This window comes from Bos indicus x Bos taurus, chromosome 3, assembly GCF_003369695.1.
Source record: "Bos indicus x Bos taurus breed Angus x Brahman F1 hybrid chromosome 3, Bos_hybrid_MaternalHap_v2.0, whole genome shotgun sequence".
Classification (NCBI taxonomy): Eukaryota; Metazoa; Chordata; class Mammalia; order Artiodactyla; family Bovidae; genus Bos; species Bos indicus x Bos taurus.
Window position 1 is genome coordinate 1,697,178 of NC_040078.1, and position 23,013 is coordinate 1,720,190.

Here is a 23,013-nt window from a genome sequence, read left to right on the forward strand (position 1 = left end):
AAATGACACCCAATCCCTCCAGGAATGAAAGCCAGAAAAATAGGAGTCATCTGTTACTGTTTTCTATTGTTATGTAATTATCCATTCCAAAACTTAGTAGTAACTTAAAACAATAATAACAAGCATTTATTTTGCTCACAAATCTGCAACTCGGATGGGGCTTGGCAGGGACAGCTTGTCCCTGCTCCATGCAGTGTCAGCTGGGGTGACTTGATTGGGGTTGGAAGACCCACTTCCAAGACTCTGGCTCACTGGCTGGCAAGTAGTTGCTAACTCTGATTCCTCTGTTTATGAACTTCTCCACAGGGAAGCTTGGGCTTCCTCATAGCATGGTGGCTAGATTATAAGAGTGAACATCTAAAGAGATATAAGGTGGAAGCTGCCAATATCTTAAAGTCTGGGCCCGGATATTGACCCAGCATCTTTTACCATACTTCTACCATATTCTATTGATCAAGCAATCACAGAACCTAGGTTCAAGGGCGGGGACATGAGTCCTTTTGATGAGAGGAGTTCCAAAGTATTTTGGGACCATATTTTAAAACGACCATATCACCCTTGACAGCTTCTTCTCCTTTAGCTACAAATTCAAGTCATCACTAAGTCCTGATGATTTTAGCCCTCCAGTATCTCTAAAATCTGTTCATCTTTCTCTATTTCCTCTGACACCTCTCTGAAGTAAGCTCCCTCTCCTAAGCTACTTCCATAGTCTCCAACTGGGCTTGTGAGCCTATTTTGCCACTTCTATCTGCTGTCCACCCTGAAGCCAAAATGATCTGTTAAAATAAAATTATGACCATGATACTACACCTACTTGAAGGTATTCAGTTATTGCCCGTTACTATTAGGATAAGACTCATATTGTGAGGCTAGTTTCTCCTAACTCTTATTTAGACTCTGTAAACCACTGGGACATTCTTCCAAATCCCAATATTTCAGCACCTAGAATGTCTCTACACTTTTGATATTACAAAAATGTTTGCTACATTACATCTTGCACTTCTTGGTCTGGAAAAATGTTATCATCAGACCTCTTTGTAGTGTCGGTACCTTCCTTTTTTCTGGCTGACCTTGAAGTATCACAAGTTCTTTCTCTCCATAAAGCCTTTCCAGGTAACTTTAAGCCACATTGTTTTTTTCCTGATTTGATTTTGAGGTCTCGATCACTTTTTTTTCCCCCATCTGATTTACTGCCATTTAACCTTTTTTTTGATACCTGTTTGCCTAAGCAGCATGGGGATCAAGAACTACTGCATATATATATATATATATATATATTTTTTTTTTTTTTTTTTTTCTGTATCATAGTTTCCAGAACAAGTGCTCACAATCTATTTGTGAACAATATATTTTGGTTTTCCAGTATCAAGTTATAGTTTTCTGGTCCTCTTTTTTCCTCCGACTCTTTTCATTGGGCTCTCTCCTCAGATATAAAACTCCCTTTAATCCAGCTGGGGTATCCATCTTACCAAGCATTCTCAGATACTATTATTGAGCACAAATCTTTAAATTACGAGAGTCTACCATGTGTGCTAAACATAAACAGCTAGATTCTTGTCCTTGATGATTGATTTTGAGGCTGTTCTGCCTACTTATTTCCTTTATAATTTTTCTCTCTGTCCCCTCCAAATCTAAGTTAACTTTCTATCTGGACAACTTTCCCAAACTAGGCTTCTTTCCAACCAGCACCTGACCTCTAACCAGCCCCACTGCCTCCGCCAGTGCCCATTCCTAGGCCCTCTTTTCTTAGATGGCCCCCAGAAAGCCAGTGTAGGCTGTGCAACTCCACTCCTGCAAGCGGATCCTGCGGGCCAGACTTTGCTGCTGCGGCTTTGTTCAGTCGCCCAGTTGTGTCTGAGTCTCCGTGACCCCATGGGCTGCAGCATGCCAGGCCTCCCTGTCCCTCACTTCTTCCCAGAGTTTGCCCAAGTTCACGTTCATTGCATTGGTGATGCCGTCTATCCTCTGATGCCCTCATCTCCTTCTGCCTTTGATCTTTCCCAGGGACTTGTCTAATGAATCATCTGCTTGCATCAGATGACCCAAAATACCAGAGCTTTAGCTTTAGCATCAATCCTTCCAGTGAATATTCAGGGTTGATCTCCCTGAAGATTGACTGGGAGCCAGAGGAGGATGGGCTAAAAGAAGATGGGCCCGAGGAGCTGACACTGAGGAGTGAGGAGGGCCAGAGAAAGGGGTCCAAAGACGGTGGCGACCATTATGCCCACGGCTGAGCCCCTAACTCCACACTCTGACCAGAGCCAAGACTGCTGAGCACAGGAAGTGGGGGCCTTACCTTCAGCATCAGGACCTGGAAGTGAGCTTTGCTGTGACACCGATGTGGGGCGAAGGGCACTGAAGAACAAGCGTGTTTGGACCATGCACTTGGATTTGCTTCCTTCATTTCCAAATTGGAAGTATCTTACAAACTATGCTGATGTCCCAAGCAAGCAGTAATGTCCCAAGCAGCAATTCACTGCTTGTCCCTTTATGCTCACCACCAGGTTCCTTGGGTTGAAATCAATCATCATTCTCAATTTTGACAACAAAAATCATATTGAGCAGGATATTGTCAACCAAACCAGGAAACTTTGATAAGAGACAGTGGCTGAGAGCATAGCAGTGCCCTCCTCATGATGAAGACTGGGAGAAAGGTTTGTAGCAGCAGATCCTGTTTGTCTGGGGCACAGCCAGCTAATATAGTAACGACGGCCCTGCAAGTGACATAGTTACGGAACGTAAGCTCAATCTGGCTTCACACACCCATGTTGTCAAGTCTCTGCCCTATGTTCTGTCCTGGAAAAATAATCGGAATGCACAGTAATGAATATCTATCTCATCAAATGCCAGACGGGAGAGGACTCTTGCTTCTTCCTGTTATCAGTAGGTTCTTCATTTTCCTCCTAATTTAATTATCTAAAGATAAACATCAGTGATTTTAAAACTGACAAGTGCTCACTCATTCGATGCAAGAAAGAACCCTCATACTCAAAAGAACTGTTTCAAATAGATGTAGATAGTGGGGGTGGGGGGGTGGTGGGAAAAACCCTCAATTGCTATTATGGCCTGTTAGACTTGGGCCCATCCCACATTTCTGACCACAACTGGGGGAGGTGTAACTTTTGAGTTGCTTTCTAGGAGACTCCTGAAGGGTGAAGTCTGGCAGATAGCAAGAATTGTCCTAAACTGCCCTGAGGGCACAAGTATGAAGTTTGAACTTGGCCTCTGTTTATTTGGAATCGTCATGGAAGGCTAAAAGAATCACACCACCCACCCACACCACCCACTTCCATTGCTGCAGAGCGGCTTGTTTTAGTTTCTGGAACATGGCCCACCTTCTCCCGTGCCCTGACCTCTGTACATGCTCTTCTCTCCTTCTCTCACCTCTTCCCTTTTTTTCTTGTGGTTCCCTCCTGCCCATCCTCCAATGTCAGCTCAAAGGGCCTTTCCTCAGGACAACCTCTCCTCATCCCCAAATCCTCTGTTATATCCTGTCATTGACTGTGTACCACTGGTTACGATGATGGTTTTACATTTATCTCTGTGATGCGGGAACTGTGTCTGTCTCTGGTTGCCATTTTCCCCCGGAGTCCAGCAGAGCCCTTGGAACACAGGTGTCCAGCAGCCATTTGCTGAGTGGGTGTCAACGAATGAGCACCCACCCCTTTGAACCTCAGCAGGCAGCAAGCTGGTTTGCTCTCAGTTTCCTACCTGTCTTTCTTTGCCTTTACTCTATCCTTCTCTCCAAGCCTCAGTTTCCTAATTGCATTTGTTTTTTTAAATCAACATTTATCCATCCTGCATCCCCTTTCTAGGGATGGATGGGTGAGAGGGGCTAATTAAGGAGATGGATTTGCCCTGCAGGTTAAAGGAAGAGAGCCACTCACTGTGCCTTCCCTCCCTCCCAAGCAGCACTTGCATTCCCGGGAAGACCCCCTGGAGGAGGGCATGGCAACCCACTCCAGTATTTTTGCCTGGAGAATCCCATGGACAGAGGAGCCTGGCGGGCTCCATGGAGCTGCAGAGTCAGACATGACCAAGTGGCTAAGCGCATGCAGACACACACACACACACACACACACACACACACGCACATGCACGCACACGCATACACACACACGCGCACACACACACACGCACAAGCACATGCACACGCACACGCACAGTGCCTTCAGTCAGTGGTGGGATTTTAGTATTGAGACAGCCAGTGGAGAATATATTTGACTTGGAGGTAAAGTTCAGTTGCTCCTCAAACCACTCCATCTTGGCAACACTCAGGTTTTGTTCCCATATCCCTAACCCCTGACTGTTGAGCTTGTCTCTGTTCCCAGAGCACCCTCTCTGCCCAGGGCACCAACTGTCACACTTGGAACCCGCCTCCTTCCTGGGGTTCTTCCTCTCCTGGCAGTCAGTGCCCTTTGGGCGGCTTCCTTGCTCTCTGCCCTGTGAGTCAGGGATGCCATAAACACCCGGCATAGGCAGAATATGGCGATAGATAGACGCTCAGACAGACAGAGAGTGAGCGAGCGTAGCGGTGGAGGGCAGAGCCCCCGGTCAGAACTCACTGCTCCACTCCTGCCCACCGGCTGCTCTCTTTCTGCACACTCGGGCACAGGTGCCTCTTGCCGTGGGCAAGGCTAGTCCTCCACCTTTGCGCATACCCACCCAGGCAGGGGTCGTGCTCCATCAGGCTTCTCCTCCTTTATTTTGTTAAGGAGTCACTTCTTTTCTAGGAGCTCCATCCCTATGACCTAGGAGCCTGCTCAAGTCTCTCCATCTTCCATTCCAGAGGGGATGAAACAGACTTTCTCAAGATCTTTCATAGCCTTCTATCTGCAGCTTTCCCATTTCTCTGTGTTAGGCAAGCTCCCTGACAAAACAGTCCGTCCTCACTTCTTTGCTTCCTTATTTCCTACTTGACTTGTAGAAATGTAACTCAGTTTTATGGTTGTAAGAGTACCACATGTCTGCTGCAGAATGTTTGCAAAATAAAAATACACAAAGAAGAAATCCAGAATCCAGAGGTAACTGCTATTAATTCTATACTTTGATATATTTTCTTTTAAAATTTACTTTCTGTGACTCTGTGGAAGTGAGATACTGTTACATGCACAGTTATGCACCCTGCTTTACTCTCTTGTATACACAAGTTCAACAACATGAACTGAGTCCCTTGGGGGCTATTTCAAGTCCCATCATCTCAGTAAGGCTTTCCATTAAAATCCTTCTTCTGGATCCAAATGCAGTCCCTCTCCTCTCTCCCCACCTCCATCCCTTCACACTTCCCTCCTTAACACTTGCACTAAACACTTACTTAGGCTTTGTTAGGATGCTGGCTGACAGTGACTTCTAACTTCTTCCTGGGCAGGGAATACAAACCACTCAACAAACAAGGTCTTATTAGCACCCAGCTCTGTGTAGACACCTTGGGGGTGGGAACTGGCAAGTGATGAGTACAAGAGAAGTCTGAGACACACACCCTGCTAGAAGGAGCTGCTATGTGATGAGGGGAGGCAGCCTGCACATGTAGACGCACAGTGACATGATAATGATGTGTGTGGGACACAAGCTCCCTGGAGCAGTTCAGCAAAGCCAGTAAGGGCTGAGACGGTCCTGGTGGATTCCCCAGGAAGATAGGGGCATGAACATGCCTCTGATCATTTTCTCAGTGCCTTGCACTAAACTAGGGCCTTAGGAAAAATTCATTAAATTGACTGGAATATATAGATTCCTAAAGATCTTTGTTGAAAAAAGGCTTCCACAAATGTCCATTGAGTTCTAACCCCTCCTCCCCATCTCTCCATCTCTCCTTCCCCAGCTGTCATTCTGAGAGCCTGCAGGGGTCATGTCCACCTTGGGGGACAGGACAAACCAACACGCACGTGCATGTATGAGCTGCACCCCTTGCCCTAGAGACCAGCACTTTCTCACTGTAAGAGCTCCATCTATCTAGTCCTAAGGCACGATGGGTCCCTTCTGGCCTCCAGCACACGTCCTCCCTAAGACTGTGGTTTCTCTGTGCAAATGGATTTTCCTAAGTGGAGGCATTACTGCCAGTTTCCCAAGGGTTCCCATAATGTGCTATGTACGCCTCAAGCAGCCGGGTTCCATCAAGCATTTCATTAGCCTCGTTGGATGTATTGCTTTCTAGTTAGCTCTCAAGAGACCGTTTACTATCTTCTTAACAAACCTTAATTATTTACAAGCAATTCTGGAGGCCTCAAGCTGAGTCTTCACACCCCAGTCACTTAGGGAGTTTCAGTGACCTTTACCATTTCCACCTGGGGCCACCTGCAGACTTGGTGTCCCCTCTCTGGGGCTCCTTTGGTTATTTATTTGATTTTTTTTTTTTTTTTTTACATCTTCTAGCAACTAAGTTTCTCTGGTTGTAAATCCTACCTATCTTTTAAACTTAAGTTCTTCGTAACTCATTCATTTTGTTGGCAAAGGGCACTTCATTGAGTATTTCCTACGTATTAGGCACTTTGTTGAGCCCTGAGGATATGAAAATGAAAGAAGCACAGTGTAGCAGAGGAGAAGACACGACAATATAGAATGTGGACACAGGTCTTGCTTATCTGCCAGGGTAAAGGTTGTGCATACTAAATATGCTATTATCCAACCCTCACAGCCTTGAGTTAGGTAGTATAATTAACCTCGTTTTATAGTCAAGGAACCTGAGGTACAGAGAAGTTAATTAAGTTGTGCAAGGTTGCGCTGCTAGGAAAACTAAGGATGAGGATGCAGGCCTGGGCAGTTGGCTTCAGTGGCTGTGCTTTTGGCCACTCTGCCACGTTGTGTGACAACCTTTCACGAGAGAGCACTAGGATGAAGGCACGCGTGGGTGGTGCTTGTGGTACAAAATTCTGAGATTTTCATTCCTTCTTTGCAGGTGAAAGCACCTACTCTCCCAATTTGTATACCTTGGGAAGGTCAACACATCCCTGAACTATTTATTAGTTTTTAACACCTTATGGTGAATTAGCTTCGACAGATGATCTTCACCAATATCGGAAAAGCTGAGCCTTGGAAAAAAAAGAAAGGAGAGCAGCAGGGAGGAGGAGAGAAAGAATACTTCTGGAGCAGGAGAGACACAGCTGTTAGGAGCAACAGGATGTGCGAGTGGCAACGACTAGGGAGAGGGTGGGTTCTGGGCGACTGGAAAGAAGATACCTAGTGTAGACCTATACAAAAAGTAGAAAGGGAGGTTGTTGGAAAGCTCTAGAAACCAACTTCTCCACTCCCTAGTGTTCTGATTATAGATTAGATATCCTCACCCGGTGCTTTTCCCTCATCCACTGCGTAGGATGCAAAGATTCCATAGAATGTGGGTCACAGTAAGCCTATGGGAAGAGGTGAAAGGAACTGGACTTATTACAGTTTATTACAGAACTAGGAATGAGAAAGCTGGTGATTACAAACATCAGAAGCCTCTGAGTTTATGATGGGAGGCTATTAAGAAGTTAAGCCAGATGTCTTTGTTGCCAGTAATGTCAGAACAAGAGGATACTCACTGAAGTCAGCGAGAAGGATTTAGATTAGCTATGGAGGATTCCCAGTGATGGCTGTTGGCATGAAGTGCTTAAACATAGGATAAATTCTCATCTAGGATTATGGAAAATGTAAGTGTGCCTTAGGGCACAGGATTGGCCTTTAAAAATCCTTCTCAGGTTTACAAATAACATTAAATAGCACTCTATATTTGTTCAATATATTTTCCCTTTCTTTATGAGTTCTTACTCATCCATTCATTTCAGTCTCTTCTCTCACTCACATAAAATGACTTCAACTCGCTGTTATTATGATCTTTAAAAGTGATCTATTCTTTTTAAATTATTTAACTTACTTACTTTTCACTGCACTGAGTCTCGGTTGCTGCTCTTGGGCTTTTCTCTAGTTGCGGTGATAAGGGCTCCTCTCTAGTTGCGGTGCATGGGCTTCTCATTGTGGCGGCTTCTCTAATTGCAGAGCATGGGTTCTAGCATGCATAGGCTTAGTTGCCCCGCCATATGTGGAATCTTCTTAGACCAGGGATTGAACTCATATCCCCTGCATTGACAGGCAGATTCTTAACCATTGGACCACCAGGGAAGCCCCTTGATCTATTCTTTAGTTATAGTCATTAGTAATTATTATTTATTTACAATAGTTCATCCATGGTGATGGTGATGGTTTTTCTTGTGATTAATTTCTAATTAAGGATGCACCTCAACAAAAGACTATGAGATGAAAAAGTAGAAGTTATTCAATATAAATATATATATATATATATATATATAGAACATACACATATGTAATGTAACTGTCATATATTAAGCACTGATTATGGGTCAAGATGGAGAAGGCAATGGCACCCCACTCCAGTACTCTTTCCTGGAAAATCCCATGGATGGAGGAGCCTGGTAGGCTGCAGTCCATGGGGTCGCTAAGAGTCGGACACGACTGAGCGACTTCACTTTCACTTTTTCACTTTCATGCATTGGAGAAGGAAATGGCAACCCACTCCAGTGTTCTTGCCTGGAGAATCCCAGGGACAGGCGAGCCTGGTGTGCTGCCGTCTATGGGATCACACAGAGTCGGACACGACTGACGTGACTTAGCAGAAGCAGCAGCATGGGTCAGGAATCATTCTAAACAAAGTACACATTTCATGTTATTTAATTTTCAAACAACCCTTTTTTCAAGCAAGGACTCTGGCACAGAGAGCTTAAGTAAGTTGCTCAAGGCTACACATTTAACAGATAAAGGAACTGGAATTCCAAAGAGGCATTCTAGCTCTGAAGCCTGTGCATTTAAACTCAGTGCTATGCTACCCTTACAGGCACACCGAATCTACACCGACATACAGAGCAATTCCTCCTAAGGAAGACCTGAGGGCTGATCAAAGTTACTACATACAGAAGGGCAACATAGAAATGAGTAGGAAACACAGAGATGTTGTATCCATGGGAACCCAACCCCTAACACAGAAACCAATAAGGAGGGTTATTGCTGATGGGCCCAAGTATGGACTTGCCCACCCGAGAAACAGCATAAAAATCAGCAGTTCAAAGGGCACCCAGACTCTATGGGAAAGAAATCCATTTACTAGAGCTTCAGCCAAATGGGCGTCTCTCACACTGCAGTTACAGGCCGACTCAGATTCAGGGGGAGGGGACACAGACCCCAGGTATCGATGGGGGAGAGTCAATGTCACATGGTAAGAATGTATGTGATGAGAGATGCTAGTGTGACCACACTCTTTTTCTCACCGTTTTCTTTTTTTCTGATAGACTTATATAGAATAAATGCTCCTGGGAGTACCCTCTCTCTCTTTACCTTAACTTAATCTTATTCAAATTTATCATATATAAGTGCTCCATAAATATGTATTAAATATTGAGTGAATTATCATCACAACAAAAAATGATGGGGGGAAATATTTATTGAGTGTGTTCTATGTGCCAGGCATTAAGCAAAACATTTACATGTTATCTCATTTAATTCTCCAAACAGTTCTGAAAAGTATTAATGTCCCTTTTTCTGGATGAGAGCTGAGGCTAAGAAAAGTTCACACAATGCCTAAAGGGAGGGGTGGGGCTGAGGCTCAAAGCCAGGTTTTTGCCCAGCACACAAGCTGCTTGACTTTATTGAGCTGCTGCAGGACGGGGGACAGGGTGAACCAAGGTATACGTGTTTGTCTTCACCCAAGGCTTGGAGGAGAATAGCCGGTGTGCCATGGCCAAGATCGCAGTTGTAGTGTGTTGAGCTGTGGTTGGAGGAGATCCAGTGGATAGTGAGTGGGTATGCCATGTCATTTACTTCCTGCTTTCTTTCCAGTCTGGGTGACTGTCCACGGCATCTTTGTGGAAACCCCAAAGGATGTTCTTCGGGCTGCAAGGGGGAAAAATGTTACCCTTCCATGCTCCTACCAGACTTCCTCCCCCAACCGAGAAGGATTTATCCAGTGGGACAAGCTTCTAAGGAGTCATACGGTAAGGATCCTTAAAATGCTGGGAGCATGCATATAGGACTGAGTATGACCTGACCATAGAGCAGCAGTTCCCAACCTTTTTGGCACCAGGGACCTATTTTGTGAAAGACTATTTTTCCAGGGACTGGGGGGTGGGAGGTGGTTTGGGGATGACTCAAGACATTACATTTATTGTGCACTTTATTTGTATTATTATTAAATTCTGATATACAATGAAATAATTATACAACTCATCATCATGAGAATCAGTGGAAGCCCTGAGCTTATTTTCCAGAAACTGATCTGACAGGAGGCAGAGCTCAGGTGGTAATGCGAGTGATGGGAGCAGCTGTACACACAGATGAAGCTTTGCTCGCTTGCCTGCCTCTCATCTCCTGCTGTGTGGCCCGGCTCCTCACAGGCCAAGGACCAGTACCGGCCTGTGACCTGGAGGCTGGGGACTCCTGTCTTAGAGGACACGCACTACAAAACCTTTCAATACAAGTTAGACAGACTAAACTTCGTTAACGCCCGGGCTGGGCTGGGTGGGGAAGGAGCAGTGAATGTTGGACCCAGGGAGGGCTGTACTGTGCCATCTCTAGTTTGAAAGAATTACCTTCCCTCAAACATCTTTCTCTCATCCAGTCTCAAGGGACCTTTACTGTATCATTTGAGTCAGTCATCACTTTTGATTAACACAGAGCTCTCCCAGAGACCAAATTTTGTTGTAGCTCTTTTTCCTTCCTGCTTGGGTTCTTTCAGGGAGTATGGGGAGATTTTATTTTCTATTTTGGAATAGATAGTAATCCTATGGTCCAAAAATTAAAACATCATGAAGAAGTACATTGATAAGTCTCATTCCCATCTTGCCAATCTTGTCCCATCCCTGCCCCAGTTTCCATACCCTAATCCCCTTATCTCCCCTTTCTCCCAGACAAGGCTAATTTTCACTGCTACTGGTTCTTTGGGGGCCGCATTTACTCTAATTTATTGGTATTTCTGCCACAATCATTCGGTACTGTGAATACCACTTTTGGCTAAGATCTGGTTTCTTGTGTTTCCTTCCAATGGTTCTTTATGCCAGTTCAGAAAATGTATATATTCATATACACGAAAATACATCTGCTTTCCACCCTAGAATCCCAGTCCCCTATTCCCCTCACTAGAGGCGTGTGTGTGTGTGTGTGTGTATGAGTGTGTGAGTGTGTGTGCTCAGTAGTGTCCAACTCTTTGCAACCCCATGGACTGGAGCCTGGCAGGCTCCTCGTCCGTGGAATTTTCCAGGCAAGAATGCTGAAGTGCGTTGCCATTTCCTACTCCAGTGGATCTCCCCAACCCAGGGGTAGAACCTGGTCTCTTAACATCTTCTGCATCATCAGGTGGATTATCGGTGGGATTCTTCCCACTGCAGTACCTGGGAAGCCCACTAGAGGCAGCCGCTATTCCCAGGTTTTGGGGTGGCCTTCTCCTGCTCCAAAGTCACTGCAGATGGTGACTGCAGCCATGAGATTAAAAGACGCTTACTCCTTGGAAGGAAAGTTATGACCAACCTGGATAGCATATTCAAAAGCAGAGACATCACTTTGCCAACAAAGGTTTGTCTAGTCAAGGCTATGGTTTTTCCAGTGGTCATGTATGAGAGTTGGACTGTGAAGAAGGCTGAGTGCCGAAGAATTGATGCTTTTGAACTGTGGTGTTGGAGAAGACTCTTGAGAGTCCCTTGGACTGCAAGGAGATCCAACCAGTCCATTCTGAAGGAGATCAGCTCTGGGATTTCTTTGGAAGGAATGATGCTAAAGCTGAAACTCCAGTACTTTGGCCACCTCATGTGAAGAGTTGACTCATTGGAAAAGACTCTGATGCTGGGAGGGATTGGGGGCAGGAGGAGAAGGGTATGACAGAGGATGAGATGGCTGGATGGCATCACTGACTCGATGGACGTGAGTCTCAGTGAACTCCGGGAGTTGGTGATGGACAGGGAGGCCTGGCGTGCTGTGATTCATGGGGTCGCAAAGAGTCGGACAGGACTGAGCGACTGATGTGATCTGATCTGATCTGTAGATGCATCACATGTAAACATAGGCATATATTTACATATGAACTTACATATGAGTATGTAAGTTTCTATAAACTTCATGCACACTGTCCTCCACTTGGATTTTTTCCTCTTAATATACTTTGGAGCTCTTTCCATATGTCAGTGCATTTATATTTATCTTTTTTTAAAAAATTCATATTATATATTTCATTTTATGAATGCTCTATATGTACCAATGATGGACATTTGTTTTACTCCCTATATTTTGCTACTACAAATAATATTGCAATAAATATCCATATATGCATGTCTCTAGGTATATATTTATAATTACTATTGTAATTGTTTATACATATGTATTCATATATAAGATAAATTATTTTAAAATGGAACTTTGGGGTCAAAAGCTATATGAATTTAAAATTTTGATAAATGTCAAGTTGCCTTCTTTGTATGTCAGACCAATTTTCAGGTTCACCAACAGTGCAGGCACTTATTTCTCTAATTCAGACTATTCTCAAACTATCTGATATTTGTGAATTTGATGAGTGGGAAAATATCTCATTATTGATGAAATTCACATTTCTTTAACTGTAAGGAGAGGGACATCTATTCACAAGTTTTTTGGGTTTAATTTTCTTTTTTTTTTGCTACACCAAGTGCCATATGGGATCTTAGTTCCCTAACCAAGGATCAAACCCTCACCCCCTGCCGTGGAAACAGTCTTAACCACTGACCACCAGAAAAGTCCTTATTCATCAATTTTAAAGTTACTTCTACTTTTAAAGTGCAAACATGCTTAGCATTAGATCCCCAGCTATTCAGAGAGAAGGCATTAAGCTTTTCCCTGACAGAGAAGAAGGGATGACCCAAGACACCCAAGTCCTAGAGCAGCAGGGCTGAGGAGAAAGGAGAGTAATTCTTGGCCTGAGGCACCTTACTCTCTGTTGCCCAAGGGACCCTGATGGGCCAGAGTACCTGTCCTATCTGTTTCCAGAATACCAGGAAAAAAACCTAGAGAAGGCAGCTGCTGCCATTAGCTTGCAGAAACTGAAGACATGTTCTCTCAGCAAACCAGATGTTAGGTCTCTGCCAGGCACCTAACAAAGATAAATTTACCTCTTTTGAGATAAATACTAAAGATCTTATATTGACTGATCCCTTACTTCCTAAAGGATTTGAGGCAATCATGTTGAGAGCAAGTAAGTTCAGTTTAGTTCAGTCGTTCAGTTGTGTCCAGCTCTTTGCGACCCCATCGACTGCAGCACACCAGGCTTCCCTGTCCATCACCAACTCCCAGAGCTTGCTCAAACTCATGTCCATCGAGTTGTTGATGCCATCCAACCATCTCATCCTCTGTCAGCCCCTTCTCTTCCTGCCTTCAATCTTTCCCAGCATAGGGTCTTTTCTAATGATTCAGTTCTTCTCATCAGCTGTTCAAAGTATTGGAGCTTCAGCATCAGTCTTTCCAATGAACACCCAGGACTGATCTCCTTTAGAGTGGACTGGTTGGATCTCCTTGCAGTCCAAGGGACTGTCAAGAGTCTTCTCCAACACCACAGTTCAAAAGCACCAATTCTTCAGTGCTCAGCTTTCTTTATGGTTCACCTTGCACATCCATACATGACCCACTGGAAAAACCATAGCCTTGACTAGACAGACATTTGTAGGCAAAGTAATGACTCTGCTTTTTAACATGCTGTCTAGGTGTGAGAATACTCTATGAGTTCTGTCACAGCCCTATTTTTAATTTTAATTTGCTGTTACTTGATAACAAGTAAGAGTGCAGAGAAAAGGATTACATCTATGCCCTCAAGGAGGTTATTGTGACAGGTACTAGCAAGAGTGGGAGATGACATGGGGGAGAGTCAAGAAAGGGGAAGCCTTAGGATAGCTGTAACCAGTAGGTCAGAAAAAAAGTTGAACTGAGACAGACCAACATCCATGCACTCATCCACAGCTCAAGACAGGTCCTCATCTCTTGCTTTCTTGTTCCTCCCTGTCTCAGCCAAGTTTCCTGAGAGTCATCTGTTCCTACCAGAGCTGTGGCATGTGACCGGGTGAATTATGCATCTGGGTACCCAGCCCAGGGGACCTGATCACCATTAGCTTGGCACAGATGTGTCTGTCCAACAACTAGAGTATCTTTTCCTGATTTGCATAAAGAGTACATGCAGACCTCAGACCTGACTCTTTTCCCTACCCAGCATGGTCTGCCTTCCTCCCCTAACACTCCACCAAAATCACCAGCAACTTCTCTTTTGTTAAATTTAATGTACTGATTCTGTCCTCATCTTATTTCATTTCTCCCTAGCTTTTCTAATGATCAGCCACTTCCCCCATCTCAGAATCTCTCTCTCTTGGCTTTCTGATAGTCTTATCTTGGCTTCCACTCTTATCTCTCTGACCTCTCTCTGACTTTCTCAATTAAGTAGCTTGGGGGCTTGCCATTTCTCTACTTGCTTACCTGAGGTGGCTTCATTAAGCCCATGGCTCAATGCCATTTGCTTTTCGTATATTATCTACTTCAATCCTCACAAAAATCCTATGATACAAGTGTTATTATCATTATCTCCACTTTGTAGAAGAAGAAAGAGACTCATAAAGGAGTCAAATATTTCACTCAGTTCAGTTCAGTTCACTTGCTCAGTTGTGTCTGACTCTTTGTGACCCCATGGACTACAGCACACCAGGCTTCCCATCACCAGCTCCTGGAGCTTGTTCAAACTCATGTCCATTGAGTCAGTGATGCCATCCAACCATCTCATCCTCTGTCGTCCCCTTCTCCTCCCACTTTCAGTTTTTCCCAGCATCAGGGTCTTTTCAAATAAATCAGCTCTTCACATCAGGTGGCCAAATTATTGGAGTTTCAGCTTCAACATCAGTCCTTCCAATGAATATTAGGACTTCAGAACATTTCTTTTAGGATTGACTGGTTGGATCTCCTTGCAGTCCAAGGACTCTCAAGAGTCTTCTCCAACACCACAGTTCAAAAGCATCAATTCTTTGGTGCTCAACCATCTTTATAGTCCAACTCTCACATCCATACATGACTACTAGAAAAACCATAGCTTTGACTAGACAGACCTTTGTCAGCAAAATAATGTCTCTGTTTTTTAATAAACTGTCTGGGTTGGTCATAGCTTTTATTCCAAGGAGCAAGAATCTTTTAATTTCATGGCTGCAGTCACCATCTGCAGTGATTTTGGAGCCCCCCCAAATAAAGTCTCTCAGGGTTTCCATTGTTTCCCTATCTATTTGCCATAAAGTGATGGGACCAGATGCCATGATCTTAGTTTTCTGAATGTTGAGTTTTAAGCTGACTTTTTCACTCTCCTCTTTCACTTTCATCAAGAGACTTTTTAGTTCCTCTTTACTTTCTGACTTAAGGGTGGTGTCATCTGCATATCTGAGGTTATTGACATTTCTCCCAGCAATCTTGATTCCAGCTTGTGCTTCATCCAGCCCAGCATTTCTCATGATGTACTCTGCATATAAGTTAAATAAGCAGGGTGACAATATACAGCCTTGACATACTCCTTTCCCTATTTGTGAGCCAGTCTACTGTTCCATGTCTAGTACAATCTGTTGCTTCTTGACCTGCATATAGATTTCTCAGGAGTCAGGTAAGGTGGTCTAGTATTCCCATCTCTTGAAGAATTTTCCACAATTTGTTGTGGTCCACACAGTCAAATGCTTTAGTGTAGTCAATAAAGCAGAAGTAGTTGTTTTCCTGGAATTCTCTTACTTTTTTGATGACCCAACAAATTTTGGCAATTTGATCTCTGGTTTCTCTGCCTTTTCTAAATCCATCTTGAACATCTGGAAGTTCACAGTTCATGTACTGTTGAAACCTGACTTGGAGAATTTTGAGCTTTACTTTGCTACCGTGTGAGATGAGTGCAATTGTGCGGTAGTTTGAGCATTCTTTGGCGTTGCCTTTCTTTGAGACTGAATTGAAAACTGACCTTTTCCAGTCCTGTGGCCACTGCCGAGTTTTCCAAATTTGCTAGCATATAGAGTGCAGCATTTTAGCAGCATCATCTTTTACGATTTGAAATAGCTCAACTGGAATTCTGTCACCTCCACTAGCTTTGTTTGTAGTGATGCTTCCTAAGGTCCATTTGGCTTTGCATTCCAAGATGTCTGGCTCTAGGTGAGTGATCACACCATCATGGTTATCTGGGTCATGAAGGTCTTTTTTTGTATAGTCCTTTTGTGTATTCTTGCCACCTCCTCTTATTATCTTCTCCTTCTGTTAGGTCCATACCATTTCTGTCCTTTATTGTGCCCATCTTTGCATGAAATGCTCCCTTGATATCTCTAATTTTCTTGAAGAGCTCTCTAGTCTTTCCCATTCTATTGTTTTCCTCTAATATTTTGCTCAAGACCATACAACTACTAAGTGGCAGAGCTGGGATTTGAATTGAGGCTGTCTGGCTCAAAAGTAGTGATCTTAGCTAGTACCATGTTTTATTTGATAAATGATGAGTATATTGATGAATAAACAAATTCCAAAGGTAAGATCAAATAAATAAAGGGGGGTTGCAAGCCATGGATGACTGCCCCACTCAATGCCTGGACATCTTATATACTCAATTAATATTGGTTGACTAAAGGTTTGAGAACAGAACTAAAATGGAGTAAGTAAGAGGTGCCATAGGTTACAAGAGGTGAAAGCCTCTGGTATGAAGTGCCTACCTGCCCTGGGTTTTTTTTTTTTTTTTTGGTTGTGAATTAACTTTTATTTTGGGACATTACTAAGGACTTTAGCCTGGGAGACAGCCTCACAGATAACTCTGAGGAACTGCTTTGTTCTTTTTTTTTCTGTCTAAATATTTAAAAAAAAATTTTAATTATTATTATTATTATTTACTTTACAATATTGTATTGGTTTTGCCATACATCAACATGCATCCACCATGGGTGTACACGTGTTCCTCATCATGAACCCCCCCTTCCACCTCCCTCCCCATACCATCCCTCTGGGTCATCCCAGTGCACCAGCCCCAAGCTTCCTGTATCCTGCATCCAACCTGGACTGGCGATTCATTTCTTATATGATATTATACATGTTTTAATGCCATTCTCCCAAATCATCCCCCCTCCCTCTCCCACAGAGTCCAAAAGACTGTTCTATACATCTGTGTTTCTTTTGCTGTCTCGCATACAGGGTTGTCATTACCATCTTTCTAAATTCCACATATATGCGTTAGTATACTGTATTGGTGGTTTTCTTTCTGGCTTACTTCACTCTGTATAATAGGCTCCAGTTTCATCCACCTCATTAGAACTGATTCAAATGTATTCTTTTTAATGGCTGTGTAATACTCCATTGTGTATATGTACCACAGCTTTCTTATCCATTCATCTGCTGTTGGACATCTAGATTGCTTCCATGTCCTGGCTATTATAAACAGTGCTGCGATGAACATTGGGGTACACGTGTCTCTTTCAATTCTGATTTCCTCGGTGTATATGCCCAGCAGTGGGATTGCTGGGTCGTACGGCAGTTGTATTTCCAGTTTTTTAAGGAATCTCCACACTGTTCTCCATAGTGGCTGTACTAGTTTGCATTCCCACCAACAGTGTAAGAGGGTTCCCTTTTCTCCACACTCTCTCCAGCATTTATTGTTTGTAGACTTTTGGATAGTAGCCGTTCTGACCGGAGTGAGATGGTACTTCATGGTGGTTTTGATTTGCATTTTCCTGATAATGAGTGATGTTGAGCATCTTTTCATGTGTTTGTTAGCCATCTGTGTGTCTTCTTTGGAGAAATATCTGTTTAGTTCTTTAGCCCATTTTTTGATTGGGTCGTTTATTTTTCTGTAATTGAGCTGCAGGAGTTGCTTGTATATTTTTGAGATTAGTTGTTTGTCAGTTGCTTCATTTGCTATTATTTTCTCCCATTCTGAAGGCTGTCTTTTCACCTTGCTTACAGTTTCTTTTGCTGTGCAGAAGCTTTTAATTTTAATTAGATCCTATTTGTTTATTTTTGCTTTTATTTCCAATATTCTGGGAGGTGGGTCATAGAGGATCCTGCTGTGATGTATGTCGGAGAGTGTTGTACCTATGTTCTTCTCTAAGAGTTTTATAGTTTCTGGTCTTATGTTTAGATCTTTAATCCATTTTGAGTTTATTTTTGTGTATGGTGTTAGAAAGTGTTCTGGTTTCATTATTTTACAAGTGGTTGACCAGTTTTCCCAGCACCACTTATTAAAGAGATTGTCTTTTCTGCGTTGTATATTCTTGCCTCCTTTGTCAAAGATAAGGTGTCCATAGGTGCATGGATTTACCTCTGGGCTTTCTATTTTGTTCCACTGGTCTATATTTCTGTCTTTGTGCCAGTACCATACTGTCTTGATGACTGTGGCTTTGTAGTAGAGCCTGAAGTCAGGCAGGTTGATTCCTCCAGTGCCCCGGGCTTTTAGTACTATAGATCATAAGAGGAGTCCGTGAGTGGGCCCCATATGTGGAGCTCTTTGTTCTGCAGGGTCGGCTTGTCAGTACATTTGGGCCTGGGGACGGTTGGTGAGGGTAGACAGGACAGGCTGCAGCATCATGCCAGGGCCTTAGGCTGAAGACCAAGTGGTATTTCTTCTTCCTTCCAGGAAAGCGTGCTCATCTGGGCATTTTCGACCAAAGAATATGTCTACGGTGAACTTTATCAGAATCGTGCTAGAATATCAAACAACGCCGAGCAGTCAGATGCCTCCATCACCATTGACCAGTTGACCATGGATGACAATGGCACCTATGAGTGCTCCGTCTTGCTAATGTCAGATCTGGGTGGCGTCTCCAAGTCACGTGTCTATCTCTTGGTCCTTGGTGAGTGCTTCCTCCTTCCTGGGGTGATAGGAAGAGGCTGGGGAGGGTGGGGTGTGAGGAGGAGGCACCCTGGTGGCAAGATAAAACTGGAAGCAATGCCTAATGAAGAGCTAAGACTTCTCCCCTCATCTGGTCTGTCCGGAGGCTTGGGGGGTCTGCTTCTCCCCCTGGAACCAAATACGATTCTGTCTGGGCATACAGCTCCCCAGGACAGAGGTCAAGGCTGATTTGGAGTGGTCCCTGGGGGTCATCTCTGGAGATTCTTGTCCATGCTTCCTCCAGTGCTCTTTCCTTCACACCAGCTCCTCTCTTTTTCATGGAAAACTTACTAAAGAGAAGAAAAATGGCAATCCTAGATCCTACTGGAAAGATTCTAACTGCCTTGCTGTGATGCTGAGGGCCAAATCATGACTCTTACAAGTCAGGCATCTTTTGCAGCTCTAAATTCAGCTAATCAGTAGAAGTACTTCACACCACCATCTCCCCAGACCTTGGCTCTAACACACCATTCATCAGGTTCTATTGTTTCTGAAATATGTCCCACAATAACACTCTTTTTATACAAATAGCTTATTATTGGAGTCTATCATGTTGGAAGGATTGGAACTATCACCTACTTTTAGGATCTTCATTTTGTAGATGAGGCCCAGAGACTCAATGTCAAACAGTTGTTGGAAAACCTTTAGTGAGCCAGCCTGTGTCTACTCTAAGAAATGATCCCCACACTGGTGGGCAGCAATACTTTTTAGCCATACTTTAAACCAAAGAAATGGATCATGTTCCTCCATTTTACCCCCTTTACACTACATAGTGGGATTTTATTTTTAATTGCATAAGGTAGCTGCCTAGGTTTTTGAATCATTGTAGTGAGTTAAACAATAAAGCCCTGAATAAAGAATGACCATCTCCTCCTTGCACCCTAGTGCTAACAAGGTGGCCAAGGCTAGTACTTGTGTGCATTCTTCTAGACTCCTCTCCAAGTCCTTTCAACACACACACACACACACACATTTCATTTTCCTTTCTTTCCTTTTCTTAAAAAAGAAATCATATTATAAAGGTTTTTTTGTAACTTTCTTTTTCTTAATGTTTCATGTAAATTTCTCCAGATCGTTACATACAAATATACCTATTAATATAATACATTCCCTTGCATGAATGTACTGATTATTCCAGTGGCCCATACTGATGAGCATTCTCAAGCTGTTTCCATTTTTTGTACAAATATATATGTATGTATAATATGTGTGTATATATGTATGTACATATATATGTATATGCATATTCTTTTACTGTGTTATCTTTGTTTCTGTTGGATAGATTCTTAAAAGTAGGATTTCTATTGCTCAACATCATTAGGCATCAAGGAAAAAAAAATTAAAAAGAAGGATTTCTAGGTCAAAGACTTTGCCTTCATTAAAAGTTACTACATACTGGCAAATTACTTTCTCCAAAGCAACTTACTATTGCCATGAACATTATATGATCATGCTTGTTTTCCTATATTCTTACCAGAACTGAATATTATCAATCTTCTTAATTTTTCTGTGAAAGTGAAAGTCACTCAGTCCTGTTCAACTCTTTGTGACCCCATGGAATTCCATGGAATTCTCCAGGCCAAAATACTGGAGTGGGTAGCCTTTCCCTTCTCCAGGGGATCTTCCCAACCCAGGGATCAAACCCAGGTTTCCCACATTGCAGGCAGATTCTTTACCAGTTGAGCCACAAGGGAAGCTTAATTTTTTATAAATTTTGTTAATTGACTAAGTGAAAAAAAATCTGTTCAGTTCAAGTTTCACATCCATGCTAAGTCACTTCAGTTGTGTCTGACTCTGCGACCCTATGGACCATAGCGCACCAGGCTCCTCTGTTCATGGGAGGATTTTCTAGGCAAGAATACTGTAGTGGGTTGCCCTTCTACAGGGATACTCCCAACCCAGGGATCCAACTCTCATCTGTTATGTCTTCTGCATTGGCAGGCAGGTTCTTTACCACTAGCACCACCTAGGAAGCCCAGATAAGCTTCACATTTCTCCTTAACTTGGCGCTGACCACCTAAGGTGAGGAGACCAGCAGTGGATTAAAGGCTGGGTCTGTTTCCTTATTCTCCTTAGTCCACTTCCTCCCACTCTCACTTTTGTGACTCTGAGGTCACGGCCAAGTGTTAAAGGGGAAAGCAAAGCCGTGATCACCTAGCCAGGCCACTTACCGTCTTCTCTTGCTATCCCATGATCCCAATCAGAGCAGACATCCCACTACTGTTTCTTTTGTGGGGTGCATGATAGGGTTCCTCAGCACTGGCCCCACCAAGGGATCCACCTGACACAAGTATTTTGCGCACCTGCAGGGCAGATTTTCACATCTTTCACCCTTTTCCACCTTCCCCTGATTATGGTAACTTGCTCTTACTCTTCACTGTCCACTCTGGGCTCCCCTTGACCCAGCCAACAGCTCTCTGAGGCCAAATCCTTTCAGTGTGACAAGAACACGCCTTGTCCTTATTCTGCACCTGGAAGGGCAGATCCTTCTCACTGTTGCATGCTCTCCTCACCTTGCCATTGCAGTCTGCTCCAGCAAGCTTCTCTGAGCAAGAGGTAGGACCTGAATGTGACCCCAGATGGTTCCTCAGATACCCAAGGACATCTATAAAGCCCTTCCAACATCACGTTCCAGGAGTAGACTGTAGGAACTTAATGATTCCTTACAAGTCTCAGCGAGGAGTGAGAGATGCCAGTTCCCGACAATAGACAACCGCTATCTCCACATGGTATTCTTTTGGTTCCTCCCCGGCTGGGAACGAGATGAGGGGAAATACCTCCTTCCCTTCCACCAAGAGAAGGAGGAGAAATGCTCATGGTCCCTATTTCTGACAGTCTTCTTTAAAGAAATCTCTCTGATGAATCTCTAGTCTTCTCTTAAATGGGAAGGAGGAGGGCAACTGATAATTAGAGAATTCACTCCTGGGAAGGCCACTCCTCTCCTCAGCAGGGAGGCTAGCCATTCAGAGCCTCAACTTGAAGATTTTAGTGGACATTCTGAGACACAGGAGAAGTCCCTCCATATCCCATTGATGTTTTCTGCTCTGGATTTGGGGACTGTTGTCCTGTACAAGGTCTCTCACACCACCTTTGTGGTTATAAAAATGAACTTAATGTTCTTTTCTTATGTCTGTAAGTCTTGTTTTTTACCCTTAGATCTTTGTTTCATCAGGAATTCATTTTTGAACACAGGATACTAAGGGTCTTTGTTTTCTTCCAAATGGATAGCCAATTACATCAACATCATTTATTTATTATACCAAAGAAACAATTATTCTCCCACTGGAATGCCAGGTTTGTCACAAGTTAAATTGCTACATACACACAGCTGTTTTTTACTCCTTATTTCATTTATTCTCCTTTGGATTATTCCTACGCCAATATCACATTGTTGTGATTATAGTGTGTCTATAGTCTGTGTTGAGACACAAACACGCATGCACACAAACATATTTAGTTATCAGTATTTGTGTGCATGGCTTTTAAAATCTGGCACTATGTAATATCTGTTCTTACTAAACTTTTCCAAATCAGTTTTACACATTTATTCTTTCATGTTAATATTAAAATCACTTTGTTATGTTTAAAAAAAGTTGGTTGGAATTATATTCAATTTACATATTAATTTGCAATGGAAGGACATTTTAATGATATAAGGAAGATGATATATCAGATTTTCTGACCTATATTGGCGAATCTATAATGACTGGATTCCAGGCTTTCTGTGGCCAAATAAAGACTAATGTGTTTACTTAGGTGTGTAAGAGGAGGGCAGGAAACTGTACCCATTCCACGTAACTAAAGACCCAGTCTCTGTGTCCCCCTGCTCTGCAAACCAAGGGGATCCTCTTAAATGGAGGGAAGTTCAGTTCAGTTCAGTCACTCAGTTGTGTCCGACTCTTTGTGACCCCGTGAATCGAGGCACGCCAGGCCTCCCTGTCCATCACCAACTCCTGGAGTTCACTGAGACTCACGTCCATCGAGTCGGTGATGCCATCCAGCCATCTCATCCTCTGTCGTCCCCTTCTCCTCTTGCCCCCAATCCCTCCCAGCATCAGAGTCTTTTCCAATGAGTCAACTCTTTGCATGAGGTGGTCAAAGTACTGGAGTTTCAGCTTTAGCATCATTCCTTCCAAAGAAATCCCAGGGCTGATCTC

At 43.4% G+C, this 23,013-nt stretch overlaps 1 protein-coding gene across 1 annotated transcript in view; it reads left to right on the top strand.

Moving 5' to 3' along the window:
* The window catches only part of GPA33 (glycoprotein A33), a 52,742-nt gene that overhangs the window by 7,095 nt on the left and 22,634 nt on the right, over window positions 1–23,013 (top strand). Inside the window, exons 2-3 of the mRNA XM_027526667.1 lie at window positions 9,820–9,974; window positions 18,602–18,818. Coding sequence (XP_027382468.1) covers window positions 9,820–9,974; window positions 18,602–18,818 — 372 coding nt within the window. The remainder of the gene's footprint in view (window positions 1–9,819; window positions 9,975–18,601; window positions 18,819–23,013) is intronic.